This window comes from Nannobrachium achirus (assembly GCF_963921795.1).
Source record: "Nannobrachium achirus genome assembly, chromosome: 7".
Taxonomy (NCBI): Eukaryota; Metazoa; Chordata; class Actinopteri; order Myctophiformes; family Myctophidae; genus Nannobrachium; species Nannobrachium achirus.
In genome coordinates this window covers 2,168,291-2,189,297 of record NC_137816.1, presented here as the reverse complement: position 1 = coordinate 2,189,297, position 21,007 = coordinate 2,168,291, and the positions used below count along the sequence as shown (strand labels likewise).

At 41.2% G+C, this 21,007-nt stretch overlaps 1 protein-coding gene across 1 annotated transcript in view; it reads left to right on the top strand.

The window, feature by feature from the left end:
• Positions 1-21,007, top strand: part of adamts7 (a disintegrin-like and metallopeptidase (reprolysin type) with thrombospondin type 1 motif, 7) — a gene marked incomplete at both ends in the record, with an annotated part of 192,011 nt that overhangs the window by 85,314 nt on the left and 85,690 nt on the right. The window contains 5 exons of the mRNA XM_080729396.1: positions 9,552-9,644; positions 11,520-11,665; positions 14,132-14,301; positions 15,690-15,823; positions 18,289-18,409. Of these exons, the coding sequence (XP_080585522.1) occupies positions 9,552-9,644; positions 11,520-11,665; positions 14,132-14,301; positions 15,690-15,823; positions 18,289-18,409 (664 nt within the window). The remainder of the gene's footprint in view (positions 1-9,551; positions 9,645-11,519; positions 11,666-14,131; positions 14,302-15,689; positions 15,824-18,288; positions 18,410-21,007) is intronic.

Genomic DNA, 21,007 nt, shown 5'->3' with positions numbered 1-21,007 from the left:
ACGTGCTGTAAAATGCAACTGCATTTTAAATGCAACTGAGCACTGATAGAAACTATATATAAATACAAATCGGTGGAATTGCGTGCCTATTATGCAGAGGCTGCGCAAGCAGATATAAGGGTCCATTTGGTTACAAACTCAGTGACGGCTTATCCACGACTGAACATGTAATTGTAATTCTTTTATTTTTTTAAATGTGTTGGCACATTATATTTGATGTTTGGCACAATTTAAAATTGATTTTGCATGAAGAAAAAAGGATTCTAAATGGGCGGAAGGCGTATTTCCCGACCAAAAAAAAGCATCCTAAATATAAGCAAAGATTTACACCATGGTCTGAGGTGGTGTATTTCCCGACATATTTCAAGCCAAAATTTCTTCTAAAACATTGCTGAATTTGACCCCGAACTTGAGAATAGAGGGTATGCGTGTGACATCATCATCATACCAGGAAGTTATGCGGGAACGCCTACTGAGTGGCAAAAACACTACTTTCTGGCCTTGACAGCACATACATCCACACAGAAAAGTCCTTTCTGATTGCATTAAATGATGTTAAACGATGTTAAACTCACTTTTCCACTCACTTTGCCACTCGATTGCCACTCGATTTTTCCATTCACTTTATGCATTCGCATACCCTCTATTGTCCTAAATGCTGGTAAGAACAAAATATGGTCGTGTTTTGGTCGTAAAGTGCTTGATGAATCGGGCCCCTTGTCTCTGTAGTCATGTGTGATAATTTTTGCTCAAAATGCCACACGTCATGAATGCAATGAACTATTGCTGGGAAACTGTGAACGCACATTACTAAGCCAAGGAAGAACTGTAGCGGACCCAGCTGGCCATAACAAAGGGTGAAGCTCGACTGATGAGTTTAACATTTTATTTGGTGTCTCAACGTGAAAACTGCATGGGAACAAACAAATACATAAATCAATAAGCCATCAATACAAATTGAATCATAATACATTTGACATAAAACTCATAGCTACATTACTTATCATACATAAATCACAGAAAGCTCAGACAATAAAACCAACAATAAGATCAGAAATGAACAGTGAACAATACAAGTTTGATAAACAATAAACAGTCACCTTGTTCCCCTTCCAGCTGGGCACTACATTTCCCTTGACCATGACATGTCCCTCTGTTCCAACTGAAAAATACAAACCCTATTAACACATGGGAAGCCAAGGTTTCTAACATTTCTAGCTGTTGCTGCTGCCGTCGTTCACTTACGCTTTAATTTTGAAGAGCCTCGGAAGCTTCGTGCGTGTGCACGTGAGTGTCCACTGACGATTGAGGAAGATAATCCATTTGTTTACAAACGCTCGCGAAACTAAAATCCAAACCGGGGCCGACCACCAAAGTGTAGCCGTGAAAACAAGCAGATCTCTGCTTCCCTGGCGTTCTTTGCACCTCATTCATAGATAAAGCTGTTTTTATGTTTCAGCCTAGAATGGAAGTCAATGCAGCCTAGACCATCCATTCTGTGTCTCTGCGAGCCACGGTATGACGTATGGACCAGGGTCATTCACATACAACACAACATGCGCGCAGCACGCTGCACAGTTAACCCTTTGTTGTCTCGTTGAGGACCGAGACAACTCCTTTTGGCAGAGTGACCTCTAGTGGCCTTATCTCGTTACTGAACGAGTTTGGCCCCTTGGGTGTTAAAACTACATTTAAACCAACACATTTCAACCAAATCCAGCATTATAGATCAGCATTCTAATTGATCATGGAAACTCACAATGTCCTTCATATTGTCCGTCCTTCCTTCCATTTGGCCATGTTTCCTTGACCGTCCGTTCTGTATTTAAAACATTGTGCTGTCTCTCGCTCCTCAACCACCAAGTCCCCTTTAAAAGTTTGCTGCAGGCATCTTCAGCCCTTCCTGGGTGTCCAGGCACCAGGTGAACTTGATCTCATTAATCATTACACAATTTCAGGCCGACAAGTTCCTGTAGGCAGGAAGCCTTTCAAAATAAAAACCTAGAAAACCCCCACGTTACAGGTGGTCTGTCACAAGAAACACCATTACAGATTTTTCAAATCTTCTCATGGTGGCACTACAGCAGCCCACTTCATGTTTTGGCCTATAACTCTTGAACCGTAGGACGTACATCAAAACAATTTTCCCTGGATTCCTTGTGGATCATGACACTTAATGGCAGGGACGTGCTGGGCCCCTGATTCAGCCCAGGAAAAAGAGTTGTAGAGGCCCTCATTGCGCGCTATAGAGAGAGATAGTGCTGCTGCTACTCAAAGATTTGCCATTTCAGATCATGACAAGTGACAAGTCAGTGGGCTAACTACATGAGTTATATTTCGTCATTGTCGGGTGGAAACCTTGTATGTCCAAAACCATTTTAAAAATGATTTAAACTAGTGAAAACAGCCGATCTACAAGCGCACAACGCCTCGCACCGCGAGGCGTTGTGTGCTTGTAGATCTGCTGTTTTCACTACTTTTGTGCAACAGCCTTGTACCAGTAAGACTCCCTAATCGGGAGATAAGCGACCGTTGGTCGCTTATCTCCTGTCACACTGCTGACATCAGTATGACATCACACCGTACACAAATGACCATTATATAAGACCGGCATTATCTACCGACAGATTAGTAACAAGATGTCAAAATCATTGAAGGTTTACCCTACTAACCAACTGTTTACCCAATTATCAAGACATACGGGCAGTTGACAGTTTGCCATGGTTACTCATTGAAGTTGAATCTCCATATATGGAGCCGATGATGTGGTGATGTGGCGTGATGTCATACAATACCCAAACGAGCCCTACAGTATAAAGGGGCAATTCTTGCCAGGAAAGAAGCATTTCTTCGACTCAGACCTTATCGCCAGGGTTGGCTTATAGCAGCTGTCGGTAGATAATGCCGGTCTTATATACTCATTGAAGTTAAATCTCCATATATGGAGATAACCTACGCATCACACTAAGTCTGACCTCACCAGCCCATATTTGGGCATGAGCAACTTATGTCTCCATATATGGAGATATGATGACATCACACAGTCCTGGGATACAATCCCTTTTATGCCCATATATGGATGGAGATCCCTAACAGAATCCCTTTTATGCCCATATATGGAGATCCCTGCTCTGAGTATCTGACTGAATCCCTTTTATGCCCATATATGGAGATCCCTGCTCTGAGTATCTGACATCACTAATCCCTTTTATGCCCATATATGGAGATCCCTAACAGAATCCCTTTTATGCCCATATATGGAGATCCCTGCTCTGAGTATCTGACTGAATCCCTTTTATGCCCATATATGGAGATCCCTGCTCTGAGTAACTGACATCACTAATCCCTTTATGCCCATATATGGAGATCCCTAACAGAATCCCTTTTATGCCCATATATGAAGATCCCTGCTCTGAGTATCTGACATCACTGCGATGTCACCTGTGATGTCACAGTGACACATCACCACAGTATCAGGCGTTACACGTATACATATATACCAGCAACAACTGACTGTTGCCACAGCAACGCACACCAGGGAAGAGAGCATTGCCTGGAATGTTGAATCTCCATATATGGAGATAACCTACGCATCACACAAAGTCTGACCTCACCAGCCCATACTTGGGCATGGACGACTTATATCTCCATATACGGAGATGGCCATATATGGAGATACGATGACATCACAGAGTCCACAGCTGATGATGTGGCGTGATGTCATACAATAAACAAACAAGCCCTATATACTGATGCGGAGATATGAGCAGGGCAAAGGTGTGACGTGTGACGTGTGACCGACCGACCGACCGACCGACCGACGGACCGACCGACGGACGGCCGGTGGAGGTTTTCATAGTAAACTGCTCCCTGACGGTCGCAATGATGGCTTTGTTTTGTGAAAAAAATTTCAATTTTGAAACTTGGAGATACGAGGTTTCTGCCCGAAAGTGACGATTTACTTTGTTGGCCGCCCAGCCCCCAAAATGGAAAGAAGGCCGACATTTTATTTTTTATTATTTTCCTAATGGCCGGCCTGGACCGGCCGGGAATGAACCTGCCGTTCAGTTGTCCCGCTTTTCCCAATGGCCAGCACGACCCTGCTTAATGTTTTTTTTTTATGCTAGATAACATATTCTTCCACAGTGCACATTTTTTTTGAATTACATGCATGCAACTCTGTAAGGCCAAACGGATACCCTACCCAATCTCGCAGAGTTCTTTCTGGAGCTGCATGAAACCTGGGCCTTCAGTTCCCACTTGTGGAATAACAAAACAATATGAAACAGCATCCACTGCCTGGGCAGAACTGATCTGTTTGGAGAGAAGTGGTGACATAAGAGCAGCTGTTGGTGTGAGATTCAGGGGAAGACAGAGAGGACTAACACGGCATCTATTTTTCTACCATTGTGATTTTGTATAGATTCATCCTGTGTGAGTACGATGTATGCTGTACAAATAAATAAATATACAGTATATTGAATGATTTTATACACATTTATTCATACATACAGTACAGTGTGTTGTATGTGCTGTATGAATAAAGTGTTACACACACACGCAAGCGCGCACGCACGCGCGCACACACGCACGCACGCACGCACGCACGCACGCACGTGCGCACATGCCATACAGTACCGTACATGCATACATACTGTACATACAGAATGTATACACATTTCCCCCAAATTGAACATATGGCAGTATAAAGTATGAATACAAATAGGAATATCACTTGAAAATAAAATAAAAATGCTTAATAGTCATGTTAAAAAGAAAACCACCAAACAATATACAATAGTATAACAATGCAAAAGGTTTGAAATGATACTGTATCTTAAGGCTATTGGATAGTGATAGAGAATCATGGCCCATGCTACAACCAAACAAAATGTGACAGATGATGAATAATGGAACAAACAACGGCAGACCACACACGTAGTCTACATAACAAACATGTCGTTTCTCTGTGATTCTCTATGAATTCCAATGGCTGCCATGTGTTCGTTCAGGTTTTTTTTACGAGCAGCCCACCAGCGCAGAAAGAAAACCACAGTATGCACACAAGACTATGTTCTCTCCTGCCTGGCTAGTCTGCTCTTGTACCCAATGTTAAGGAATCCAGTCACCAGAATTATACACGTTTCTCTCTCTCTCTCTTTTTTTTTCCAAACCAAGGGTCCTAAACCTAAAAATGATTTATTGTACCTGCCTGCAATCATTGTTAATATTTTCGAACTTAATCTTTTGTTAAATTACAATACCCAGAATCTCTCTTCTTTGAAAGGCAATGTAGTTTTTTGGCCAAGTCATAAACACTAAATCAAGATTTCTAGACAAGAAAGACCACACAAAACTCATAGCGGGAGCTATCCTTTGTCAAGAGGGTATGAACAGCATAACATTTTCTCACACTGATTTAATCCACACAGTGGTTGATGAACGAGTTGAACCAGGAGGACGTACTGGCCGTTTGTCACTTTATATTTAAATTGTACAAATCATAACCATAAGCTGGGGTTGTGCTCTGTCCTGGCTCTGCAGTAACAATAAAATCAATATCTTACTGTCCTTGCCCAGGGGCGTCACACTGGGGGGGAAAGTGGGACTGAGTTACTAGGCCCTAGTAACTTTAGCTAGAACTGCTATTTTTGAAAAGTCGTGAAAATGTGTGCAAATCTTTGAATATATGTGTTTTTTAAGCGAACATTTGTAACTCAAATTTGCTTCTGGGAGGGTCCCCGGAACGAAATATTTTGAGATGGGGGGTCTGTGGCCAAATACATCATCTTGCTGACATGGAAACATAGGTTTTTTGCACACATTTTCACAATTTTTCAAAAATAGCAGATCTACAAGCTCGCAGCGCGGCACTCGGTGCTGCGCTGCGAGCTTATTTTCAATAGTTAACATTCATGGGGGTGGCCCGCAGTGAATTCTTGTACCCAGGGCCCAGAATTTGGTGTGACGCCCCTGTCCTTGCCAATCACCATCTCTGATAACCATCTCTTCTTGATAAATTGTGCAACTTTAGTCCGCTGCAGAGGGCATAATTCTCCTGTACGGTTTAGAAACCTCGAAAAAGAAAACGTTTTTGAAAAGACTATTTTATTTTATTTTACTTTTTTTGTAAGTAAACAAACAATTCGGCCTTAGTGTATTCTGCATGTAACCCATCCCCTATAGAGTTCAGAATGTGCAAGGCTTTGCAAATTCAATCTTTCATACAGCTGGGACCAATAAAAAAAAAATTTTGTTCTCGTAGTAAATTGAGGTCATTGACATCATATTTTTTTTATTATTGTCCTGAAGAATGTGTTTTGCAACACAGAATACAAATCCCTCGAGTTCCCTCGGATGACACATGTATAGATTTGAAAATAAATGTAATGATGCACAGTAAAAATATATATTATGTTACAACAAACAAGGCTTTTCTGACTTTATAACTTAGCATTCCCTTACATTTTCATCATTTTTTGAATTGCTCCTGCATACGTGCACATGCTGTACGTACGTAGGCTGATGTAGGTCAGCGTTTTACTGCACACTGTGAAGGGAAGACTCAATTAAACTCAGACAGACAAGGTGGATCATCACAATTGCACCTTTTGCATAGTGCAGCATATAATGATTGTATAATGGTCGTATAAAGCCCCTATCAGAGTCGGTACCGCGGTGAAGAGCTATCCACCGCGTTGTAGTCTTTTTGAGTCATAAAACTACAACGTTACGTCATTCCTCGCGGTGAAGAGGTTTCCACCGCGAGTCCCAACACATCTCTCTGTTTTTACTATCAGACAGATAGGCTCTTCACCCCGTTCACTGATTGGTCGATCTAGACCAGTCAGTCACAGTGAGAGGACTTCACCGTGACTGACTATGATGGCCTTCACTTATTTTCTGACTTGAGGTGGAAAGCTTTCCACATAAAATTTGCGGTGGATAGCTCTTCACCCTGGACTCTGATAGGGGCTTAAGACAGCCAAAATCGTGCATTGTGCAAGCACCTTAACACCCAAGGGGCCAAACTCGTTCAGTAACGAGATAAGGCCACTAGGGGTCGCTCTGCCAAAAAGAGTTGTCAGAGGGTTAACTGTACAGTGTGCTGCGTGCATGTTGTGTTCCCTGTGAATGACCCTAGTCCATACGTCACACCGTGGCTTGCAGAGAGAGAAAATGGCGCGACTAGGCTGCATTGATTTCCATTCTAGGCTGAAACATAAAAAGGGCTTTATCTATGAATGAGGTGCAAAGAACGCCAGGGAAGCAGAGATCTGATTGTTTTCACGGAGACACTTTACCGCGATGGTCGGCCCCGGTTTGGATTTTAGTTTCGCGAGCGTTTGTAAACAAATGAATTATCTTCCTCAATCGTCAGTGGACACTCACGTGCACACGCACGAAGCTTCCGAGGCTTTTCAAAATAAAGCGTGAGTGAACGGCGGCAGCAGCAACAGCTAGAAATGTTAGAAACCTTGGCTTCCCATGTGTTAAGGGATTGTAAGAAGCCACCCATCAAACATACCATATTTAAATGTACAGTATATACATACTGCAGTATGACATATCTGAAGACACCTACACATACAGTATATTGTAGTTTTCGGGCAGAAACCAGCTATCTCAATTTTTTTTACTTTTTTGTTGTATAAATCGGTGCTATACACTCTTTATGCCTGTGTGAGGGTTTTACAAAATTTGAACCAATGGAAAGTATTTAAGTTCTTCTGACTAAACCTCCTAACACATCTTCGCATACGGAAGTTTTTCCTTGGCCTCTAGTCTAGTCTAGGGAGTGTGCATACAAAGCTTTACGCAGATCAATTCAGTAATAGGTCCAGACGTGACTCAACCTGTTATAGTGCCACCGTGAGGCTGAACATTTTCTTTTTTATATATAGCCTATATCTGTTTATTGAAGATTTTCCTTTTTTCCCCCAACAAGTACAGCAATATCAAAATGTAGTAGTAATTATAATTTCTTTGAGCTGGCTGCCATCAGTCAGTTTCACCTGATGCACAAACAACTTTATTTGAGATGGCCAGAAAGCATGCTAAGTTCTATGTAATATCTACATTTCTGGTGTGAAACAGCACGAGGGACCACCACAAAAAGAAGTGTCCCTTTTTGAGGTTTGAGCACATGCCCACTCATTTCCCTCTGCACGGCCCTGTAGTGCATGTAGTGTGTTGGTCTTCTAGTAGTTTGATAGCTGTAGGAATGAATACGTTTGTGAGGAAAGGGATGAATTCAAAAACATAGCAGATGACTCATGAACGGGAAATCGGTTGGGGGAAATTACTGTACTTACTCAAGCAAGTAAGCAATATAGGATCAATCAGACATTGGACACATTCTATCTCTCTCTCTTTCCCTGTCCCACTCTGCTGGAGATCCAGAACACTACTTTCATGCTTGCCATTTTCATATGTATCGTGCACTTTGTATACATAAATGGTAAACGGTAAATGGTGCATTTATATAGCGCTTTTATCCAAGGCGCTTTACATAGATTGTGCATTACATTCAACCATTCTCACACACACATTCATATACCGGTGGCGGAGGAAACCATGCAAGGCACCAACCTACTCACCGGGAGCAATTAGGGGTTCAGAGTCTTGCTCAAGGACCCTTCGACATTAACTCAGGGGGAGCCCGGATTCGAACTGGGAACCCTCCGGGAACCCTTTGTGCTCTAATAACGGTTTCTCTAACCCTGAGCTATGCCGCCCCCATGAAAACTACATTATTGCACAATACTTATCAGCAAACAAATATAAGACGACAGCCGTTGGCACTCACACACACATACCCTCACACGTGCGATGTGAGGTCAGCATAAAGGCCGGAACCTCTACTTCGTAATCCATTCAGAAAGGGTACACATTATTGTGCATCATTATTTTATGCTTTAACTATTGAAAAATAGCAGATCTACAAGCTCACAGCGTGTGAGCTTGCCGCGCTGCGAGCTTGTAGATCTGCTATTTTTGAAAAATTGTGAAAATTTGAATTTTGACCCGATTCTATAAGTGTCTTTTGAATCCTTCTAAGATTTTTTGAAAAAGCTATGTTTCTATGTCATCAATCTGACTATAGCCATCGTCCTTTTCACTTAACTGGAGCTCAGCTAGTCTGTTCTTGAGAGACTACTATGTCAGTGGTTCTCAAACCTTTTCATGTGAAGGACCCCCAAACTGATATTTATTTGGCCACGGACCCCCATCTCAAAATATCTAGTTCCAGGGACCACCCAGAAGCAAAATTTGAGTTACAAACGTTCGCTTTGAAAATACATATATTCAAAGATTTACACACATTTTCACGACTTTTTCAAAAATAGCAGATCTACAAGTGCCGCGCTGTGAGCTTGTAGATCTGCTATTTTTCACTGGTTAAAGCATCCAATAATTTTACCCTAAATGGGTTAAAGTATAATTCCTCCTCAAGTGTATTCTTTTGTGTAAATTACAAAGTGTTCATTGTTCCCTCATATCCCCTCTCCCTGTCTAGTAAGATTATAATTAGAATTGTCCTTTCCTAGAACATATGCAGTACTTTATGGTGCACAGTGGGAAAGACATGCCACTCCAAACTGGATGGGGCTGTGGATGGGACCCATTGTGGGGAGGAGAAAGTAAGTATGAGATTTGTTTGTTGTTGAGTATGTTTGCTTGGGGTTGCAGTTGCAGTTCTAATTATACTGTAGCATGAACAGTATGCACTAGGCCATTCACCAAATATTTGAATATTCGAATATCAAAGTCACTATTCGACGTTGTTCACCGAAGTCGAATATTCGCTTCTTTTTATTTTATTTCTTTTATTGTTTTCTCTTTGAAAAATATATAGTTTATAAAGCTTGGCTAGACTAGCCCTTACCCGTTCAAAGATATGAGCTCCAAAATGATGTGCAGTGTGTGGGTTATGGGATGTGCACTGTGCATACAGTATATGAGGGATGGAAAGTAACTTTAACTGGTGCTTGCATGATAATATGTAGGAGCATCAATGTAAGAAATACCCGTTTCGTTTAATGGCTACCCCCAAACCCCCCCCCCCCCCCCCCCCCCCCCCCCCCAGCCCGCCCGCCCACCCGCCTGCACACACACCCGCCTGCCTGCACACACACACACACACACACACACACACACACAGAGCTGGTTAAACATTTTGCCTCATGCTAGATGCAGAATAGATGTGCCTCATGCTAGATGCAGAATAGATAGTAGATACACCATAAAAATGCTAATATACAGTATATGATTTGTGAAAGTGACAAACGGGCTTCACAGTTATGTTAGGTGTGTTCATATGCTAATGGTGATGCGATTTCAGATCAATTGCTCCAGCCACTGAGGAGAAACGCTGTTTCAGACAGACAGACAGACAGACAGACAGACAGACAGACAGACAGACAGACAGACAGACAGACAGACACTCACTCAGACATTCGCAAAATTATAGTATAGATAGGAAGTCATAAGAATGAGTTGTCAGTGCCCCTGGTGGATGAATTTGTTAATGCTCTATACCAGGGGTTCTCAAACCTTTTTAGGCCGTGACCCCCAAAATAAACATATTTGAACTGGGGACCCCCACCCTGACAAGCACTTGGAATTGTAGGTATTACATTTATAGGTATTACATTTATTAGGTATTACATTTATAGCCAATCTACATGCTCACAACGCCTCGCAACACGAGGCGTTGTGAGCTTGTAGATCGGCTATTTTCACAATGTTCGCCTCTTGCTTACTTAATGTTTAACAGTTTGGCCAGTCCTGTCGAATATTCGACTATTCGAATACTTTGAGGTCGAATAATTCGAATACTAAAAATGACTATTCGTGAATGCCCTAGTATGCACATCATGGACATCGCAGATCTTCCTTAGAATAAGTCTTATTCCTGTGGTGTTCTACAATTAGGTTTACATTCCAAAGACAAAGGGGGTTCTTGTCCTAAATGGATGGAATAATGTATACCGGTAATAATAGTAATGGAAGTACAGTAGCGTAGTAATAAAGCAATAAAGCTCATTATAGATAAATAAACAATATAAACAGTAACACTATAGGAATGTGGTATATAAATACCCAACCCCTAACTTCTATCATTTACCACCATCTTTCTTTCACACTCCCACACGCATGTATGTACATACACACACACACACACACACACAAGTTATGCTCCTGCTTAGGTTACTATATAGATGCCTGTTCCTATTTCCTAGGCTGCTAGTATCCGGCCTGCGGCCTGCTTTAGTATAGTATCACAGTTATACATGTCATGCCTTTGCCGCTCCTGCGGCTGTTAGTATGCCTATGCTTAGTGTATGCTGCTGCCTTTATGTATCGTGTTGCTGCCTTCTATGTCCTGCTGCTGTTTATACTTTATGCTGTTGCTGCCTTCCCGCTGCCATTCTTGTCAATAAAGTATAATTTAACCTAAAGAACGCTCCCCTGAAATTGTGTATATTGTTAATTTGACGTCTTGTTTTTACAAGTGGTGTTACCGTGGTGATTGTGTAGCAGTTGGCCGTCTCCCTGAGAGCGTGACTGGCGGCTGGGCACCATGGAGTGAGTGGTCAGCGTGCTCTAGGAGCTGTGGTGCAGGAGTCCAGAATGCCCAAAGGGACTGCGTTAACCCAGTGTAAGTCCTGCATTTAACCCATTTAGGCCTAGAATTATCGAATGCTTTAGCTATTGAAAAATAGCAGATATACAAGCTCACAGCGCGGCACCGAGTGCCGCGCTGCGAGCTTGTAGATCTGCTATTTTTTTTAAAAAACGTAATATATACCGGTAGGCTATTTAATATATATATATATGTATATTAGAGGTGGGCAACGATTAATTTTTTTTAATCGCGATTAATCGCACTCAATCCTGGAGTTAATCGCGATTAATCGCGATTAAAATGGCTCATTTTAAGTCTGCCGAAGGCATTCAAAATTAGTGGCCAATGATCAGTGGCGTCCCTGAAAATCGCGGGCCCCCCTGCAAGGATGGGGGCGGGACCCTTTTGCAAATGATGATGGAGTTCTATCCGTCTGTCATTCAATGTTATTACTAGGATTTCCTTTTAGTTGATCTTGTTTGTCATGAAACTACTTTTTCCTATGCAAACTTCTAATAAAGTCTTCAATCAATCAATCAATCAATCAATCAATCAATCAATCAATCTCTCTGGAAGAAGTTGCACATGAACTCTGCAGCCGCACTGAGGCTGCAGTAAATGTAAGCTAAATGCTGGGTGCAGTAAATGTATTTGTCTGCAAACAGCCAAAGGAGCCCATAATATTAACAGCTACATGTTTATTTTATGTGTAGGCTATTTATTTATTTAAAAAATATATATATATAATAATAAGAAGAAAGAAAACCGTAATTCTTAAAAGATTTTTTTGACAGTGTACTCAGTCTCGTTTTTGCGGTGATCAGAACAATTGCTCCGGCAAGCCATGATGGGGCCATCTCTGGGCCGTCATGCCTTATATGGGCCATAACTGGCCCAGACCTATTTTGCTATGTGGGAAGAAGGCACAACCGTTTTTTACAGTGTAGGCTACTTTGTGCTTCCTTGTGGTCGGAGCTGCTGCTGCACTTCTATCAACGGATTTACACACTTTTCTTGCACAAGTGATTTATAGGGGAGTATTTAACAACACGGAGCACTTTTGCTTGCTTGTTTTGTGACGGCAATGATCACGACAGTCAGAACGTGGTAGGAGGCGGCTTGAAAACCCTTTTTAGGGCACTCAAGCTCAGAGACAGAACGGTCAGACATGTCTGTCCATGCAGTGAGCTTGAGTAATAACAACTGAATATAGGAAAGCTGACGTCTCATTATCAAAACTAGCACAGCACACAGGTGCAGCCAATGACAGTGTGACATTAACAGGCACATTGTTGTGAAATATACAGCCAGAATTTAGAACGCCTCTGCCAAGACAACATGTTGGCTGCATCTAACAAAACAAGGCAGCGTGTCCTGTGTGTGATGTCATTGCGCATGCAGCTTCCAGACCCAACTTTGATCCGCGATTAACGACGATATTTTTTTTTACCGCCGATAAGAGTCTCGCGTTAACGCAGCACGATAACGCCGATAACGGCCCAGGTTTAATATATATATATATACTGTATATATATATATATATATATATATATATATATATATATATTTTTTTTGGCAAGTCTTTGAATATATCTTTTTGAAAGTAACTCAAATATTTGCTTCTGGGGGGTCCCTGATACAATATTTTGAGATGGGGGGGGGGGCTTTTTAAAAAATAGCAGATCTACAAGCTCGGTGCCGCGCTGTGAGCTTGTAGATCTGCATTTTTTTAATATTTAAAGCATAAAATATTGCGTAATAATGTGTTCAGGCCTAAATGGGGTTTAAACCTGAATGACCCATACTTTCTTTTCTGCTGATGGTTAACTCTATACCCTCACATCAGGTCCTCTACTACAAAAGAAAGAAAAAAATACATATTCCCTGTCCAATTACAGGCCCATCTCTCATGCTTCCCTTCCTGTCTAAAGTTTTGGAGAAAGTGTTTTACATCCAATTACAGTCCAATAAGTTTCCTCCTGTCATTTCACAATTTCACGTTTAAAAAAAACGGGCCATAGTGCTGAAATTGTCTCTCTTGGGAGTTTTTAATGATATTGCTTTTAACTGCTGATTCTGGTAGATCCTCAGTTCGGGTGCATTTGATACTGTAGAGCTCATGGGATTCTTCACAGAGTGGCACTGTTATATCTTGCACAGAACTTTTGGACCCTTAATACTCCAGTCAGAGCGCTCAGGTGTGCTGCCTAGTTTTGGGATCCTTTAGGATTTTAACAATTCCGGTTCCTTAACCCTTTAGTTTGAGAACTCCACGCCATTAGAAGTGTCTTTTGGGGTTTTTAAATCTTTACTCTAGTGTAGACTCACTTCTTTTATTTGGCTTTTAATCACATCTTAGTGTATCTTATCCAATTAAAATGATATGTATGTTGTGACTATTTGGGATGTTGATGTCTTGTTTCATTGTGTACTACCGATTTGTTTTAAATGTGCTCTATAAATAAAGATTGATTTGAATGTATCCTTTGTTTTCTCTAGTCCTAAACATGGGGGGAAGTACTGCCTAGGAGAGCGACGGAGGTACAAGATCTGTAACAGTACACCATGTATCCATGAGCAGCCCACCTTCAGAGACCTCCAGTGCGGTCACTTTAACACCATGCCCTACAAGGGCAAGCTCTACAAATGGGTAGCGGTCAACAACAGAGGTGAGCAATGAACACCTGAATTCGGCCCATGATGTTTATTTGTTTAGATCAGGGCTTCCCAAACTTTTTCGTCTCAGGGCACCCCATGAATATTTTAAATCCGAGGCATCCCTACATTGTAATTTTCACTCCCAGCACCTTATATTTATAGCATATCGTCGTTGTCGGGTGGAAACCTTGTACGTCCAAAACCGTTCGTTTTGTTTTTATCATCTATAAAATGTACTAAACTAGTGAAAACAGCAGATCTACAAGCACACAACGCCTCGCGATGCGAGGCGTTGTGCTTGTAGATCGGCTGTTTTCACTAGTTTTGTGCGACGGTCTTGTATGATGAAGCAGGGCTTTGCTTTACCAAAAGACGTGCACATTTGAAACTTGGGAGATGCGAGGTTTCTGCCCGACAGTGACGATATTTTAGTGATTATGTTTTGAGGAAAAGGTTGAGATAATAGCCATTTTGGTTAGAACTGACTGAAAATGACTTTGTACTTCAAGTTTAAAATGATACTAAATATTTTTTTGAGTGTTCAAACAAATTCCAAATATTATTAAATGATCTCGCGGCACCCCTGGACTGCCGTCGCGGCACCCCAGGGCGCCCCGTCACCCACTTTGAAAACCCCTGGTATAGATAGTATTCTTCTTTGTTACACGACTTGATTGAATGCTTGATTCTGATTGGTCAATCGCTGAATTCAGCTGTGTGTTATTTCTGGATAATGACCACTCAGATGCTTGAATGTTATGCTACTTGACAGCCATGTAAACAAACACACAATGTCATTTACAGCTAAACGTTGCTCTGAAGAATGTTTTTGAAAACCTTTGAAGCGAGAAATAGACGACGCAGTAACCGAAAATTGATTCTATTTAATCAACACTTCCTTTCTGTATGCGTTGTGCTGGAGGACAGCCAGCGCAACACTTATTACACTTAGCCGTGTAATGAGCAGGATAATTGACGTGTCGCTGGTCATTATTGAGAAATAAATCCCTTCAGGGTGATAAGGCACCTCCGCTACGCGTCCTGTCTGGATTTATATCTCAATAATGACCAGCGACACGTCAATTATCCTTTGCTTATTTAATGGACATCTTCCACTGTGCTGTAATGGGGGAATACAACAGAGCTGTGTTACATTGCAACTTTGAGGGGAGACTATCTTAAACTATTAAAAAATTGTGCAATGTCTGCCAGAAATAGTTCCATACATCCATATAGGAGAGGTTAGCTTGTTATAAACCTTTGAAAATTGACAGCAGTATTTCAATGTTTTGCACTCACTTGGTCTAAAACCTTTGCGCTCTCTCTCTCTCTCTCTCTCTCTCTCTCTCTCTCTCTCTCTCTCTCTCTCTCTCTCTCTCTCTCTCTCTCTCTCTCTCAGTCAACGCTTGTGAACTGCACTGCCGTCCGCTGAATGAAAACTTCTCCGAGAAGATGCTGGATGCAGTTTCTGACGGGACGCGGTGCTATGAAGGCAGCAATAGCCGAGATATCTGCATCGATGGCATCTGTCAGGTACTAACACTGTCTAATGATAATATAATAAAGAAATAGATTTAATGAAATGTGCAGCCTGTTAATACGGTTTTGACGATTTATTTACTGTATTAAGTGTTTCGTTTAATAGACAAATAAACTGTATAGCTACTACTAAATAAATTGATTAATGTGATACATTTGCAAAACTGTTGAGTTTAGTGTGGGCGGGGAGTGGATTTTCAAAGATGAAAACTAAATAAAAACTAAGCTGTGATGACTGAAGTAAAAACAAGCACACTAAAACTGTTGAATTCGCTCGACGACCAAGCACCATAGAAAACATAGCTGAGATAATCCATTCAGAATGGGTACACATTATAGTGTATTGTTATTTTATGCTTTAACTATTGAAAAACAGCAGATATACAAGCTCACAGCGCGGCACCGAGTACCGCGCTGCGAGCTTGTAGATCTGCTATTTTTGAAAAATCGTGAAAGTTTGAATTTTGACCCGATTCTATAAGTGTCTTTTGAATCCTTCTAAGGTTTTTCGAAAAACCTATGTTTCTATGTCAGCAATCTGGCCAGCCATCGTCAAAGAAAAGATCCTTTTCACTTCAATGGAGCTCAGTTAGTCTGTTCTTGAGATACTACTACAGTATGTCAGTGGTTCTCAAACCTTTTCATGTGAAGGACCCCCAAAATGTTATGTATTTGGCCACGGACACCCATCTCAAAATATCTAGTTCCAGGGACCCCCCCCCCAGAAGCAAAATTTGAGTTACAAACGTTCGCTTTGAAAATACATAATATCCAAAGATTTGCACACATTTTCACAACGGTGCCACGGCTGCCACGCTGTGAGCTTGTATATCTGCTATCTTTCACTGGTTAAAGCATTCAATAATTCGAGGCCTAAATGGGTTAAGAATCACTTGACCGGGGTCAATCCCTTATCGCTAACGAACGTATGTTTCCTCGGGAGTTATTAATTGTCCAATAGAACATTTTCTCAGCAGCCATATCGAGGGTAAAGCCTGGAGATAACGACTTTAATTGTTTCATTTAGGATTAACTGTGGCTGCATGGGCAGTAACCTTCGGCCGTGTTTGTTTGCCAATATGTCTGAGGGCCCGTTGTGAATTGATCATATCAAGGTCCATTATTTATTTGGCATTTTGTGCCGCAGACAACCATTTAGATTTAGCCTCCCCAGACCCAAAACGTTGAATATTTTATTATCGTTGGATAAGATTTTGTCTATAATTCCATACTGCATTTTATGTGGTAGGAGAGATGGCAGGCAGACGTTGATCGAAATAACGATTCTTTTACATTCTCTAATTGTATAGAGTTCTTGTAAATTAAGTAATGCAGGTCGATGTTTAACCCATTTAGAACGGGTACACATTATTATGTATCATTATTTTATGCTTTAACTATTGAAAAACAGCAGATATACAAGCTCACAGCGCGGCACCGAGTGCCGCGCTGCAATCTTAGATCTGCTATTTTTGAAAAATCGTGAAAATTAGAATTTTGACCTTATGAATCCTTCTAAGATTTTTTGAAAAACCTACAGTATGTTTCTACAGTATGTCAGCAATCTGGCCAGCCATCGTCAAAGAAAAGGTCCTTTTCACTTAACTGGAGCTCAGTTAAGCCCTTTGCACACAGGCGCGTTTATCCGTACGGATAAAACGGACAATTTCACTTTTTAAAAAGAAAACAATGATTCTCTACGACCTCATGCACACCGGATCCGAATTGGCCGTGCGACGAGTGGCTGCGGCCGTGCGTCTTTTTCTCGATCAAACCCAGTTCGATTTGTGCGTCTTGTCGCATGCTGTAAAAAAAAACATCACTCCTTTTATGACTCCTTTTGGGATCCGCAGCGCCGATTCCGCACAGCATTGCACACCAAATCCAATGCGTTTTATTCATGCAGCAAACGAAAAAAACGCAACTTGTCCTGTGTGCAAAGGGCTTTAGTCTGTTCTTGAGAGACTACTATGTCAGTGGTTCTCAAACCTTTTCATGTGAAGGACCCCCAAAATGACATGTATTTGCACGGACCCCATCTCAAAATATTTAGTTCCAGGGACCACCCAGAAGCAACATTTTAGTTACAAACGTTCACTTTGAAAATACATAATATTCAATGATTTGCACATTTTCACATTTTCACATTTTCACGACGCGGCACTCAGTGCCGCGCTGTGAGCTTGTATATCTGCTATTTTTCACTGGTTAAAGCATTCAATAATTCTAGGCCTAAATGGGTTAATAATAATTTAACTCTTGAGAGCGTAAAATGAGACCCTTATGGCTCCATTTGGTTTCATTTTACGCTCTCAATAGTTAAAGATCTAGGGTTTATTTGGTTACCAACTCTCCATCATTTAGCCGGGGACCACCTGGAACCTCCTCAAGGACCACTGGTTGAGAACCACTGTACCAGATAATGCATGTATAATATTTTGTCTTCCTGTCTCTTGCAGAATGTGGGCTGTGACTACGTGATTGGTTCTAACGCAACAGAAGATCGGTGCGGGGTGTGTCAGGGCAACGGCTCTACGTGTGAAACGGTGAAGAAAACCTACGACGAGAGCGAAGGCCTCGGTATGTTGAGAGTGAGACGGTACCAAGTCTGTTCGCCCAAAAACCCATTCACCCTATTTTTTTTTCTCGCCCACCTCACGCCGACTGCTCAGTGGGGCGTTTGTTTTGTATACTTGTATTTGTTTTACTGAGAATAAGATGAGAGACAAGTTTAGGGTTAGGCATAGTTTTACTGAGGTTAAGATTATGAATAGGGTTAGCTTTTGGCACAGTTTTACTGAGTTTAAGGTTAGGACAGGGTTCCCACGGTCATGAAATTCCTGGAAATATTTTGAAATTAGAAAAAAAAAAATTCCAGTACTGGAAAAGTTTTGGAATTGATCAAGGTTCCTGGAAGGTCCTGGAAAAAAATAGCTATGCATTGTCTTTGGTTATTGATTTTGTTAATACCTCTGAAATGACAAATTAAACATTGGCCAAATTGTCAAATATTAGAGGCAGAAATTGTGAAAATAGCAGATCTACATGCTCACAACGCCTCGCAAACGCGAGGCGTTGTGAGCATGTAGATCAGCTATTTTCACAATAAAACCGTGTTATACAAAATTCCTCAACTCTTAGTGCTCGTCGGGGTCCCCACTTAAAATATGATTATTTCGGGGGTCACGGCCTGAAAAGGTTGAGAACCACTGGCATACACTACCTGTCTTTGGGCATTGCGCATAGAAGTAAGCAACTCGTTATTGAGCTGAATTATTGTTATATAGTCCTGGAAATCGGGTTAAATATTCTGGAAAAGTTTTGGAAAAGTTTTGGAAATTAATTGGTAAAGATGTGTGTGAACCCTGTTAGGAATAAAGTTAGGTTTAACCGTTTTACCTAGGTTACGTTTAGGAATACCAGGTAGAGACTGTGTACCGTTCTGCCGGATAGACGCCCGAGGCAAAACGTGACTGGTATTCGTTGAGACTAGCTCTTTGACTGATGGACTACTGTAGCTCTGCTCTTAAATTGAGTGCTCTTCTGGGATTATTTGCTAACAGTGTTGAGATGCTTTTTCATTCCTGTCTGACCCATTGTAAGTGGTAAATGGACTGCATTTATATAGTGCTTTTCTCCTTTAGTGCTTTACAACGCATGTACTTCACATTCACCCCATTCACACACACATTCACACAACGACGGCGGAGGAAACCATGCATCAACCTGCTCATCAGGGGCAGTTAGAATGTCAGTGTCTTACTCAAGGACACTTCGACGTTTAGTCAGGACAGAGCCACTGCTGCCCTGTCATTTCAGAATTTGTTTTCATGAAAAAAAAAGAAAGTTATACTCAATTGTTTACAAATGTTGATTATTGTTACCTTAGTTGGTACGTCCCATATCCAGTACAGGTATATCATGAGAAGAAAACATATTTGGTGTTTCATTAGTCATCGCTCAAATCTTTATGAAAACACCCTTGCAAGAATTGTTGCAGATTTCAGGCGCTCAGGAGGCACAGGGGTCCAGTACCTGTACACCATCACTGAGTCAAAGGGTTAGATTCTAAAGCAGGGGTAGGCAACCTTAGGCACGGGTGCCAACATTGGCACAGGGGAGGCTGGGAGGGTGATCGCCGGCACACTGGCAGACGTTTGAGAGAGAGGATTTTTATTTTAAAAACAAAACTTTTTTTGAACGTGGTCAATTAAATGAAGTTAGCTAATGTATAGCTAATTAGTAATTACATCTTGCACAAAATTCTACATTCATTAAAACTCTGAACTCTGACTGGGGAGGGAGTCAGGGAGATAGGTGGTTTATTGCTCTGGGTCTAATGATCCTTATAACAATGTCCTGCCAATCAAAATATGTCAAAATATTTGCAATTAAAAAATGTAAATGTGGGTCAATTAAACAAAGTTAGCTAATTTATAGCAAATTACATCTTGCAGATACATTCATTAAAACTCTGAACTCTGACTGGGGAGGGAGTCGGGGAGATGGATTATTGCTCTGGGTCTAATGATCGTTATAACAATGTCCTGCCAATCAAAATATGACAAAATATTTGCCATTAAAATGTACCGTATGTTGACATGGCACACTGACACTCTAGAAAATAAAAAACGTGGCACTTCATTTCAAAAAGGTTGCTGACCCCTGTTCTAAAGTGTTGCTTGTGGTGGTCATTTTTGTCTAAATTCTAATTTTATCAGACAATAATATTACCAGAAACACATAAAGAGATAGCCCTAATATACAGGTACTGTATAGTACAGTGGTCAAGGGACCTTTGGGGTTCCTTGAAGGTGGTCTGTAACTCTGAGAGTGTACCAATGAAACCAAATGGACCTGTAGGACCCATTTGGTTCCACTGGTACACTCTCAGATTCATGGGGGTCCTTGAAAAGTCTAAAAAGTCTGTATAGTGGACTCCTGTTGTGCCATAGTGTCATAGTAAAACAGTGACATATTCTGAAGAAGATCTGGAGACTGACATTCAGTAATTCGGTCTTATGATCAAAATAAGAATATTATAATATTGTATAAAAATAAAATCTAACATTTGCCATGGACAAGGACAAGTCTTTGTCACGGACACATTTGTCCATGTACGGACATATTCTTTGTCCAAATCTAAAGTAGACTCTTGGATTTTCCCAAGGCTACGTG